The sequence below is a fragment of the Coturnix japonica genome, chromosome 6, assembly GCF_001577835.2.
Source record: "Coturnix japonica isolate 7356 chromosome 6, Coturnix japonica 2.1, whole genome shotgun sequence".
Lineage (NCBI taxonomy): Eukaryota > Metazoa > Chordata > Aves > Galliformes > Phasianidae > Coturnix > Coturnix japonica.
Window position 1 is genome coordinate 16,734,890 of NC_029521.1, and position 12,737 is coordinate 16,747,626.

The following is a 12,737-nucleotide window of genomic DNA, read 5'->3' on the forward strand; positions in this document are numbered from 1 at the left end:
GGCCTGACTTGCACATCCCTGCTCCCCTCCATGCCCTGCCACCTGAGCCCTTTGCCTCTTTGCTGCCTCTCTTTTCCTGCAGAAACAAACAAACAAACAGACAAACAAACCAAAAAAAAAAAACAGTAAGAAAAAGGTGAGCTTGAAATTTTGCTGAGTCAGGCTCAGTCTTTATCATAGTGAGGCACAGTGATGCAAGAAATCAATGTCTTGTGCTCTGTCTCCTGTGTGCTTTGGAGGATTGCACTGGACTGTCACCACCCAGGGGAATATTTGTGCAAGCATAGCTTTGCAGTGCTCACCCTGTGTCTGGTGGATGAGGAGGAATGCTGCTGGCCAAGGCACTAGTGGAGACAACTGGGTCAATTCTAAAATATCAGAAGTCATGCAGGCAGGGCAAAAGGCCCAGGGATCTTCTTCTAGAGCTTAGGGAGAAAAAGAAAGTGCATGGCCATTGGACATGAGTTTAGGCAAAATGGGAATATTACAGAGAGTCTGTTTGCCACAGCAGGGAGAAAATGATGGTTGTCAAAGCTCAGTTAGAAGCTGTAAGGGAACAACAAAAGAGCTTCTTCAGATATATTCACAGCAAACAGGACCAGAGATAAATTGTTTCATCGCTTGATAAAAACAGACACCTCAGAAATAGGACTGCAGGCAAAGCAGAGATATTTAATGCCATCTATGCCTCTCTCTTGGACACTGATGGGCCCTGGAACCACCAGGGCCCTGAGCTGGAAGACCATGATTATATGAATGATGAACTACCAGCCAAACCCAAATCTGTACTGGACTTGCTGCTTCAGATGCATGCACATACATCTATGGGGCCTGATGGGATTTATCCCATGGAACTCAAAAATCTGGCTGATGGAATCATGAGAACTCTCTCTGTTGTTTTTCAGCAGTCTTGGGAACATAGATTAGTTCCAGCTGAACGGAAACTAGTAAATATTGTCCTAGTTTTCAAGAAATAAGACCCTTTAAGTACAGGCCTGGCAGTGTCACTTCAATGTTCCATAAAATTAAAGAGTTAGTTATTCTTGGACTTACTGAAAAACGCCCAAAAGACAGTACTGTTGTGGGTCACAGCAAACACAGGCTCATGAGGGGAAAGTCATGTTTAACAAACTTAATATCTTTTTACAACAAGGTTAGCCACATACTTGACTAAAGGAAGCCGGTTATATAGTATTTTAGGAATCTCAGCAAAGCTTTCAATACTGTTTTTCTCCTTCTGGTCAAATCATCCAGCACACAACTAGACAAAAACAGAAAGTGGTGAGTGAAGAATTGGACGACCGATTGAGTTCAAAAGGTCATAATAATTGGGGTAACATCAGGCTGGTGGCCAGCCACTTGTGGGGTCCACCCAAGACAGAGCAGCCACTCAGCCATGGGCTGCACTGGCTGGGTAGTTCTCAGTGCTAGCAATTGGGGGCTATATGCAAATACGGAGCTGCTAGTAGCTGTTACCATGAGCTCCACAACACAAGTCAATGTGTGGCATAAAGCCAAAATGAAAAAAACGCAGAGTGACTCGTAAGTTTCTATTTCCCAGCCAGTTGCCTTGCAGCTCAGGAAGCTTGCTTTCACTTTCTGATTCCCAATATCATACACACTAATCATGTGCACACTATAGCACATAAAAGGCAACTCACAACTGCAGGAAGCAGCTCTTGGGCTTGAAAGCTACCTGGAGAGAAGCAGAGAAAGGAAGAGAAAGAAAGAAAGAAGGCAAATCATGAGGTAAGAAAGAGCAGCTTGTTCTACAAATGCTTTTTTTGCTGCACTCTTGCTATGGGAATACAAGTTTGTAATTTGCATAACTGGAAGCAGTAAGGTATGTAGGGACTTTAGCATCAGAGAATAATTTACAGAATATTTACTGGAAGAATCAAAGTAAGAAAAGGATGCAATTGGATGCTGTAACATTATTGCTTTTACAGAGTCAGTTGTCAGACACTCTGTGCTTGCAGTTCCTGGATGAAATGTAGGCTGCAGCAGCAGCTGCTGACCAGCCAAGGGGATGGCTGGCACTGATACAGCTGGGAATTTACTTTCTGCTCTCCGCTACTGTGAGGACCAGCAAATCATTCTGATCTGCAGTCTGGAGCAGAGGAAGGGAGACAATATTTGCTGAGGACTGTCTGCAAACACAGTCAAATAGGGTGGAACTAGGATGTTTATGACAACCTGGAAAATTGCATTGACAGATTATGCATGGTACTAAACTGAACTGTGTTTTATCTGCATCACAAATCTGGGGGATGTTGTTGCAGTTCTGTTTTGCTAGTCACCAGTTAGCTGTGAGGCTGTCTCTTAACCAGTCAGAAAGAGAGGAAGAATTCATCACATTACAGTTCTGTATGGTGCAGTCAGTCTGAGCTACAAAGAAACATGTCACTTAAATCCCATGCATGTTCACATGTGAAATTACTCATGAAATTACTCTCCCCCATTGTTATCATCCACTGAAGTTTTTCTTTTCTCAGCTGAGGCATCAAAACCATTTACCTGAGCTAGAGTCCCATCACTAGCTGGGACTAGAATGCCCCTTCATGTGACAGTTTGAACAATACATTTTAATTTTGTTTTGAGGGGGACAATTTAAAATGCTTCAAGCTATTCTTGGACAGTTTATGCTGGTTTGGCAGCTAGTATTTGTTCTTACATGGTATTCCCCCGGGGGAAAAAGGTTTCTAACAAGGTACTGCTCATAGCAGGAACTTGCTCCCACTTCCCCTTCATTCCAGAAAAAATAGAAAATTCCTATATATAGCTTTCTAATTGGGAACACATGGCACCATACAGGCTGGTAGATAATCCTAGTTTTACAAGGAAAAAGCAGAGCAGTCTTTCTGACAATGGACTGTTTGACCAAGAAGACAGTTTTAGGAAGGGGAACCCAAGCACCATGCTGCCTCAGCTGCTGCCAGGCCCATCTTACATCCATCAGCCCATCCTCACATGCATGGAAGAATCCAGAGGCAGAAAGGCAGCAGGGTCTCCACTTTTATTTGATTACCTGTTCCAAATAGACTCCAGAAAACATTCTAAGCAGGGGTAACACATTCCTGAAGTGTGGAGTGCCGGTGTTAGAGTAGAGCAGTCCTTCTCTAACAGCATCCAGACCACCACCCCTTTCTCTATGTAAGAGGAGCTCTCAGTTCCACTGGCAAGAAGAATTACAAAAAGAATTACTCCAGACTTATGGCTCCCCATGGCTGTGGCTTACATGAGCTATTGTTGACTAGTGACACCAGGCAAGGTACTGCCTACTTTTATAGTACATATTGCTTGGGTTAAAAACACATGCAGCAGGAAATTAATCGATCTTCTTTAATTTATTCTAGTTCCATTTCCAAGGATTCCTTGAAGAATTCCTTGCTGCAGCTAGAATGTTATTTTACATGGACTTTGCTGAAGGAGGATGTAGATATTGCCAGCCTGGAAGAATCAATAGCTGATCAGATTGAGTTTTTCATAAAACCCAACATTTCAAATTACAATCTACTATCTTATATATACCACCTGAAGCTCTCAGATGAAGAAGCTCTGGAATATCTCCAGAAAGCTGAAGAAGAAGTTAAAAAATATTATCCAAATGAAATTGACAGGAGAAGTCTCATTACCTGGGGGAACTACGCTTGGATCTACTACCACATGGGCAGATATGAAGAAGCTCAAGTGTACATAAATAAAGTGGAAAACAGCTGCAAAAAGCTTTCAAATACTGCTCAGTTGAAGATTCAGCTTCCAGAGATCTATGCTGAGCAAGGATTTGCACTATTAAAATTTGGAGGAAAGTACTATAAGAGAGCAAAAGAGTGCTTCAAAAACGCTATGGATATAGAACCCAACAATGCAGAATTTAATGCTGGCTACGCTATAGCAATGTATCGTTTGGAAGAATTTTCTAGCAGAAGATGTGAAGAAGTGAACTCATCTCTGGAGCCTCTGAAGCGTGCACTGGAACTGAATCCAATGGACACTTATCTTTTGGCATTACTTGCCTTGAAACTTCAAGACTTACATCAAGTTGATGAAGCAGAGAGATACATTGAAGAAGGAATGCAGAAAACTCCTGATCTTCCCTATTTCCTGAGATATGCTGCTAAATTTTATAGAAGGAAAAAAGAACTGGACAAGGCACAAGAGCTTTTGGAGAGAGCCCTAGAAATATCACCAAAATCTACCTTTTTGCTTCACCAGCTAGGACTCTGCTACAGAGCAAAGCTGTTTGAGTTGAAAAACAGTACAAGATATCCGCCTCGAGATCAAATGGAAGAACTCATTCAAATCTGCATTTCTTGTTTCAAAGAGGCGTATGAGCAAAAGCCAAAATTTTTTTGTGCCCTAACTGATCTGGCAAAGATGTATGCAGAGGCAAACATGCTTCAAGAAGCAGAAGAGACATTTCAGAAAGCTCTGAAGATAAATATTCTTACTTGCTCTGATAAACAAGAAATATTCTTCTATTATGGACTTTTTCTGCAACATAAAAAGAAATCAGAATCTGAAGCAATTAAATGTTACAAAGAAGGGCTAAAATATGGTAACTACTGTTTTGCAGAAAAGATCAAAAAATGCCTGAAAAGACTATTGGAAAAGAGAGTTCAAGGAGGGTTAGGAGGTGAAGATGATTTCAGTACACTTGGACTCCTTCATAAACTAGATGGTGAGAAGCTAGAAGCAATTGAATGTTATGAGAAAGCCAATGAATATAATCCTGACAATGAAGAATATCTGAGTGCTTTATGTGAGCTACGACTTTCCCTCTCAAGCTGAAGCACTTCTAAATCCATCTCAACAACAACCAAAGCACATTTAAAGAGACAATATAAATGCATTTGTTCACATTTTAAGGTTAGATTTATAACCAGATGAACCTGATAGCATAACTCTTTAATGATAATGCACAATATGCAGATGATGACAGGATGATGGTTGTGCATTTGCTTGTCTGTTAATTATAAAAATGCATGATTGACAAGAATAAATGGAAGCTAAGCTTACCTTAGCCTGCCATGATAATACTGATGTAAAAGTTGTCTGTGAGTACCTGTTGGACACAAATCTTCTAAGCTGGAAAACTGATCTCACCTTCTACTGAGAAAAGAGAACCACAATATTATAACATTTAACCTATCCACTTGAAAGGCATGCTGATACTAATATAGTTATTTCTGGTGGTTTTTTGAATATCAAGTATCATTTAGAAAAAACCTGTGTTGTCTTGGTTAGTTTGCTACCTTGTGTGCTGTTTAACAATAAAAGCAATCACTGTTGGTCTGTTTAGTTCACTGGGAAATATGGGCTGATATCGAGACACTTTAATACATAAAATGTGGGAAAAGCAAAAGAAAAACAAGAGAAACAAGTGATGCAAAAAAGCACTTGCTTACCACCAGCTGACCAATGTCCAGCCAGCTCCTGAATAACAGTAGCCCTGGCAACCTCCATCCTGAGTTCTTCCTTTCCAGTTTTTATTGCAGAGCACTATGTAGCACAGTATGGAGTGCCCTTTTGGTCAGACTGCATCTGTTCTAGCTGTGTTCCCTCCCAGGCTGTCGGCCATCCTCAGCAAGCCCTCAGATCTGCAGCAGGCGTTCTGGTGGAGCAAACACCACTGAGATGACTCCAGGTCCTGGAACCCTTGGCTGTGCCCCCCCAACAGGCTCTCACTGAGACTGGTGCATAGCAGGGCAGGGGAAGGCACCAGCAAAAGGGAGAAAAGCAGCCCTCTGTGCTAGACAACATCAGCTGTGTAATTAGTCAAAGTGATACTTTGTGCTGAAGTCATCGTTTTGTTTTGTTTTTTTAACTTTCTTTTTTTTTTTCTTTTCTTTTTTTTTCATTTGACTCTAGCTGTAGCCCTGTTAAGTGTTTTTCTTGGGGTGGCCTTCTCCAGGGTTGTGGAGGCTGCTGGCCCTCATCTTTGGAGGGTAACATGGTTCTGAGCAAGCAGTTGCTGCCCTGGCCAGGAGCAGAGAGACCGGCTGCCTCCTGCCCAGACTCCTCAGGGGGTTCCTCCTGTGCTGCATGGGGCTGTCCTCCTACTTCATGACAGTGCAGTGTCCTGTCAGGCCAGCAGCCTGGGGGGGCCTCTTCATTGAAGCACTGCATAATGATAACACACACAAGTAACTACATGGTGCTATAGGTTGGGTTCCAGCACCTGGGTAAGGGCCTCCTCATCCAGTCCATACAGGCTGAGGGTGGAGATTATTAGGCTTTCTGCTACAACTGACTTCCATCACCTGGCCCCATACATAGATCTCCTGCAGCTCCCATTGCAGACAGGGCAGAATGGGCTCTAAGATGATATGATGCTCCTGGAAAAGGACTGACCATGCACCAGCATGGGGGCTGCCCAAGGGCCTTGGTTGGAAACAGCACTGGTTGCGGAGCAGATGGTGGAAATACCACAGGTCCACGAGGGCTGTTAGCATCTGAGAGTCTCAGAGCTCCTCCTGCACTGCCGTCATTGCAAAAAAATATCAATTATAAAACCAATTAACCAATTAAAGACCACATTCTGCACTTACTTGCACTGAATTCTGCTGTGCTGCACAGAACACAGCATTACTTCAGGCTGGATGCATTTGCAGTAGGATCCATCTGTTTGTGTCTTGGTCAGATGTCACCCCAGCCAAGTCCCAGGCAGTCAGAGTCTCAGCAATGCAGTGCCCCATCCAAGGCTATATCCTCCACTGGTACTTAGTAGGGCTGATGGGAATGCAGTGTTATCCTGGCAAACTCTTCACAGCTTGTCCTACTGCTGAATTGTGCCCTGCCCATGTGCCCTATACAAGAACAGCCTGAATAATATAATTTCTGGAAACAAAAATAAAATAAAATATTGCATATTTAATTAATGGTTTTTAAAAATCGCGTGCCATGATGGAAGTTTATTTCAGGTTGTGAAGAGCACAGAGTAGAAGCTTGGCACTTGAGTTGTGCTCCTGGTTATTCCACTTCCATTTCTTTGCTACACCCCATTCCTTCAGAGTTTTTTTGATGGAGAATTTCATCACAGGGCTGATATTTTTTGCAGTTTTATGCACAGAAAGCATCATTCTGGTACCTACGCCTTTAAGTCAAAGCAGAAACAACGCTAGAAACTGAAAGCTGAAATGATTCTCCCATTTTCTACAGAAAAGGTCTGTGTATAAAACAAATGGAATGTTTTCTGCTGGATTTATATTTAAAACAATAAATACTGCCTTAATTATAAATGAATGTTCATGTTTATAAACAGGAAACCCTATGAAAGAATATTTTGAAGTTGTTTAAAACAATCCCCATATGCTAATAATTTGTTCCCAAATTTGTACTATTTACCCACATCAAAAAGTCATAGCAATATTCCAACAGGATTTTACAACACACAGTCATGGCACCAACAACTGTTGACATATCATGATATGGTAAAGAAAACCACACAACTAAACTTTTGTAAAACAAGTATTCGATAACTTATAAACTGGTGAAATAATCTCTTACAGACCACATTACTCCCTATTTTCTGATACAAAATTGGGATCTAAAACAATATTTTCATCACTACTAGTAACTATAACTTTTTTTTTCTTCCAAGTGTGCATATTGTGTCCAACTCATAAAACACCAAATGTTTTTGTTTTTTTTTTTTTGTCTTTTTATCAACATACGTTAAAATGAAACTTAGGACCTAAAACTCATTTGCCACACAGAACTGAATAAAGGCTGTACTGGTAGTTTTAAGCAGCTTTGAGCACAGACAGCTGAAGTCAAACAGTTTTAATGCACTGTATTTGGAATATGCATGAAAAATAGAAGTAATCGATACACACAGTATTGATAGATATAAAATACATTATGACCCCGTGGCTGTTCTCTCATATAAATCAAAGTTGTGAACAGCAGCCCACATTGGTCTCCCCCTTGAGGCACAGAATGGAATTGGACACCAACAGAAAACACCAAGCGTACTGCAGGCAATCAACAACATTACAGCATTAACGAAACTTATCTGGACTCCAATCAATTTGCTAATGAACAGAATATAGCTTTAAACATCATCAAACAGAAAGAAAATCTGCATCTCAGAATGTTTTCACCTTGGAAATGTAGAAGCATCCCATTTTTAATAAACCAACCACTGATAATTCACCTCATGAGCTACATTCAGTCTCCAGGTCCCACAAAGTAGCCAGCTGTAGTAAATATCCCTAGCACAAGGAGCAGGAAATCATCAGCAAACTGTAGCTGTTGCTTTCTGGCCAGGACAAGTGACCTGATCAGATGGTGCAAGACTAAAGATACAGCTCCCAGGTGCAAAAAAAGGGCTGTTGCAATACACAGGAGCAACTTGTCAGCCAACATTCTCTTTACTAATAGCTGGTGTGGTGAGCTATTACCTCTTGGTAATCTGCTTGCACAGATCTAATTTTTCCTAAAACCTAGTGATGTTCAGATGGCAGAGCAGCCATGATCCCTCTTACACCCACTCAGAAAACACCAGTTGGAGGATCACATCTGGAATGTCAACATTCAGAAATTCATTCTTTAGAGGTTTCCAGGGAAAAACACAACCAACCAAAAACCGTCAGGAACCACCTGAACATTTTGCTGCAGGGGGAGTGAGAAAGCAGCTCTCAAGCCACCTTTGAAATGAAGTTGTAACGTATGTACAAGATTCAGGCACATTGTAGAAATTAAAGCTGCTTCAGATACACTTTCAGCATAAATCACAGATTCCTGTCAGATTTTCTAAAAAATGGCTTTGGCATTCAAAACAGTCATTGGCACAAAGTTTGATGCAGCCTGAAAAATGGAGAGGCTTTCATGTGGCATCCGTGATTACTCCACTGAAACCTGACAGACCAGAACACTGAAATGCCTTTTTCATTAATACTACTTTTAAATAATTTAAATATTGCTGTTCATCTTTGGTGACTGATTACTTCATTGTTTTCACTGTAGCCAATTATGTTTTTTTCAGGTTACCTGTGGAGTCAACATACTGCTTTAGAACTAAATTTGTTGAAACCTTTATTTACCAACTCTATTCTCAGTATAGTTTTGATCTACTACCGCTTCAACTTCCTATGCTGTTTGCAGATTCTAGCCTACCAAAACACGACAGAAATATCTAACTGAGATGCCCTGTGTCCTAGGACTATCATCTTCAGCACTGCAATGTGATGCGGTCTCTTCCGTCTCAGTTGTGGCCGCACAGTGCTGAATCTTGACAGCGCTCGTCATCTGTTGCTGTAGCTGTTTGTATCCACAGGCAAAAATTCAGCATCCTTTTGGTCTAATTCTCCTGTGACAGAATAAGCTATTGCTCCATTTGTCCAGATGTGCTGTTTGCTGTGAGTATCATTGGAGAGCGACTTCAAACGTGTTCTCTTCATTTTCTTTGCCAGTCTCGCAAAACATAATAACATTGAACTAAATATCATAGAAAATCCACACAGGAGGAATGATGCCGTGTAACTGCCAGTTGTATCCACAAGCCAACCTGTGGGAAGACAAATTACACTCTTATTTACAAATCCTGTGATCATCTGCACTTCTGTAGCTTAATCACATAGGAATACCATAAAAACAGAGAGAGGCTCACATCACTGTCACTATTCTTTTACCTCTTGGGGTGGGAGAGAATTGGTCCACAGCATCAGCAGGCAGATAAGATTTTATGGGTTTTTGTTTAGATGTCAAACCCACAAGAAAAACACAGCAGTTGCTAGTGAGCTGCACCCTAGGCTCATGCATCACTTAAAGCATTCCCTTTTGCAATATCTTTTGCTATTGAAAGTTAAATTAAAAGCTTCAGAAACAGAGATTAATTGGAAATTGCTGTGAACAGCAGACAAGATGTGCAAGACATATCTATACATGGCTCTTTGGAAAAGATCTCTAACCTTCCATAATGTTCAAAACTATGTCAAGAGCTTTCCAAAGAATAACAAGATTAAAGCTCCCATCATTGATCTTTTGCAATGAAACTGATAGGGAAAATGATGGATGAGCTTGGGACCAACAGCAGTGAAACTGACTCAACCATCTGTCCAAAGCAGAGGAATCTTTCATTTCTGCACTACATGAAGTGGTAATGTCACAGCTCTTAGAAATCTAGACTGTTCTGCTTTGGTCAAGTGGTGAAATCAAAGTAATAAGATTACAGAAAAGTCATTTGTGAACTGACCTGCAACAGGTGGGCTCACTAGATACGGTATGGCGTGCAGGAAGTACACAACACCCAGTGCTGATGATAAAGAAGAAGTTCCCACTACATCCGCTGTCACAACAGGGATCAGTGTTACATAGGCTCCATCAAAGTATCCAAAGGTAAATGAGAAAGGCACAAGCAAGGGGAAGTTTTGGAGAACTGGTAGGAAAAGACAGCAGAGGCCATCCATTCCTACAGCAAAGAGGTAGCAGAAGTACCGATACTTCTTCAGACACCTGCAAATTTCAAAACAGGAAAGAATATCACTCACCTCTATTTCACATATCACAGCACCTCAATTGCTAAGTAGCATTTCAGTCTTTCTCTCTTAAGTGTTGCTCAAACGTAGGTCCGACTTATTACCCAGACCTCTAGATGAAAAGCTCCACCAGCAATGAGCCCTGGGGAGAACAGATGCCAACCCACAGCTGCAGAAACCCCCATAGAACAGCACCCCAAACTGTTCTTAGGGCAGACTGTAGTGATGGGCAGCTTCTTGACTGCCAAGATTATGCAGCCCTCTGAAATTTCAGTGCTCAAAGCAGTATTTCATGGGCTTTTCAGCTCAGCAAGAAGCTTCCAGTACTATGTGTAACAAGTTACAGCACACCCCTCTCAGCTGTCATCCTTCACATCAGCCCTCCAACAATGGAATTAGTGAGAGCTAAGTGAGATGGTAATTCCCCCTCTCCATACCCCACACAACAAATGATTGATTTTTCCTAGAAACTAAATAAACACAAATAATAATGTGTCCTTTAGAATCAAAACACCTCTTAGTTTAGCCAGATGCTCATCTCTCAATATACTGAGGAATGTATAACAATTTTACCTCAGTCCTTATGAGTATTTGCCTGACAACAGTAAGCCAGACCTTTGCTCTTTCTCCATCACTTCTGCATCACCCCAGCAGCACAGAAGAGATGAAAAAGCACAAATAGAGTATTATCCTCTAGGGATTACATACAGAGGATCATTCTTGACATATCTTGGGCAAGAGGTAACATTTCCAAGGTCAAATGCAAGAGCTTTGCACAAACATCACTTCTTTAAGGGAGAGAAAAAAAAAAAAAGACACAAAAAACAACACCCAACAGAAGCCAATGAAGTGACAAAACATTTCTGAAAGTTAGATTGTGTGCTGGCTTTCTGGAGAAGTTTCACATGCTACAGACAATGTCCATAATGTTAACTTTTATATGCATTGCGCCCTACTTGCATTCAGCCTTCCACTGGCTAAAGTTTGCATTTCCTTAGCCATAAGCCATTACCTTCTGTCTGTTAGCCATCCAAAGGTGATATTACCAATGATATCAATGACACCAAGTATGGACATGAGGAAGGCAGCCTGGTGATGGCTCACTCCAACGCTCAAAGCATAAGGCACTAAGTAGACAAACAGAGGGCTGCAGCCATATGCCATAAATAACACAGACACTGCTAGCACCATGAAGCCCGGCATCAGTAAAAAGTCGTATTCTTTCCATGAACAGTAGCATAAACACTCATGTGACCAAGTTTTGATTAAAGGTGAACAGAGAGACATTCGCTTCAAGTCTCGTTTCTGTGCTTTAGGGACATAATTTTGTTCAAGAAGCCCTGGAACAGTTTTATGGTCCTCCTCAAGGGCAATAGGCCGCATCAAGGCACCACAGACACAGAGATTTAGGACAAAACCTCCTAGGATAAGTAATGCCCCACGCCAGGAAAACTGCTCGATTAAGAGTTGGACCACAGGAGCCAGGATGAAGGTACCGATTCCACTTCCAGACATAGCTATTCCATAAGCCAGTGCTTTCCTTTTGTTGAAGTATTTGCCCACCATTGCAATAGCTGGAGAATAACAGAGAGCAAATCCAAGTCCTAGGAAAGAAAACACGGTGCAGATGGTTTAATTCTGAGCACAATGTATGGAACACAATAAATTAAGCCACATAGATTACTCTAATTAGCACTTTAGTGAATAGAAAACTCTTCCTGATTCTGCATCATGAAGTCCAGTGTGGGAAGAAACCAGGACAACTCCTTCCTTCCACTATCAGGGCCATTGACTTAACAAACACAACACATCAGTATTAACCCACGATTACAAGGCTCAGGAAGGAACAGTGGGGTTTACTTAATCACAAGAACAGGGCTATCAATAAGCATCAGAAAAACAGATTCTCCTAGATACCAGATAAGGTCTTAACCCAGTGCCGAAACTGGTGTGGGGCACATTCATGAGGCAGTGCTTTGTGTTTCAATCTGGTGCAAATCCAGCTATTAATGTTCAGGTCACAAATATCGTACAAGTTGCCTACTTCTGTCACTAATATCCTGCACTAAACCTTTTTCAGTCAGCTCAACTAGCTCCACAGTACAGCTGGCTGGAGTCCTGAGCATTTGTAAATCCCTGTGCACAAACAGAGTAGAAAAATGCCTCAAAAGGCAAAGCCATGTCCAAGTCAGTAAACATGCAAAAGCCACCTCTTAGAAAAGAGCACGATCTTCACTGCAGAAACCAGAGAGATTG

At 41.5% G+C, this 12,737-nt stretch overlaps 2 protein-coding genes across 14 annotated transcripts in view; one reads left to right on the forward strand and one right to left on the reverse strand.

Moving 5' to 3' along the window:
- Positions 1-1,615: 1,615 nt before the first annotated feature.
- On the forward strand, positions 1,616-5,306 carry LOC107315867 (interferon-induced protein with tetratricopeptide repeats 5-like). The gene is made up of 2 exons (XM_015866742.1): positions 1,616-1,749; positions 3,357-5,306. The coding sequence occupies exons 1-2, from the start codon at positions 1,745-1,747 to the stop codon at positions 4,789-4,791; spliced, it is 1,440 nt and encodes a 479-aa protein (XP_015722228.1). The 5' UTR covers positions 1,616-1,744; the 3' UTR covers positions 4,792-5,306.
- Positions 5,307-7,363: 2,057 nt separating this feature from the next.
- The window catches only part of SLC16A12 (solute carrier family 16 member 12), a 29,151-nt gene continuing 23,777 nt past the window's right edge, over positions 7,364-12,737 (reverse strand). For all 13 annotated transcript variants that reach the window (XM_032445256.1, XM_032445251.1, XM_032445249.1 and 10 more), the window contains 3 exons: positions 11,494-12,085; positions 10,199-10,458; positions 7,364-9,511 (listed from right to left, as the gene is read on the reverse strand). In XM_032445256.1, coding sequence (XP_032301147.1) covers positions 9,249-9,511; positions 10,199-10,458; positions 11,494-12,085 — 1,115 coding nt within the window. In that variant the 3' untranslated portion in view covers positions 7,364-9,248. The remainder of the gene's footprint in view (positions 9,512-10,198; positions 10,459-11,493; positions 12,086-12,737) is intronic.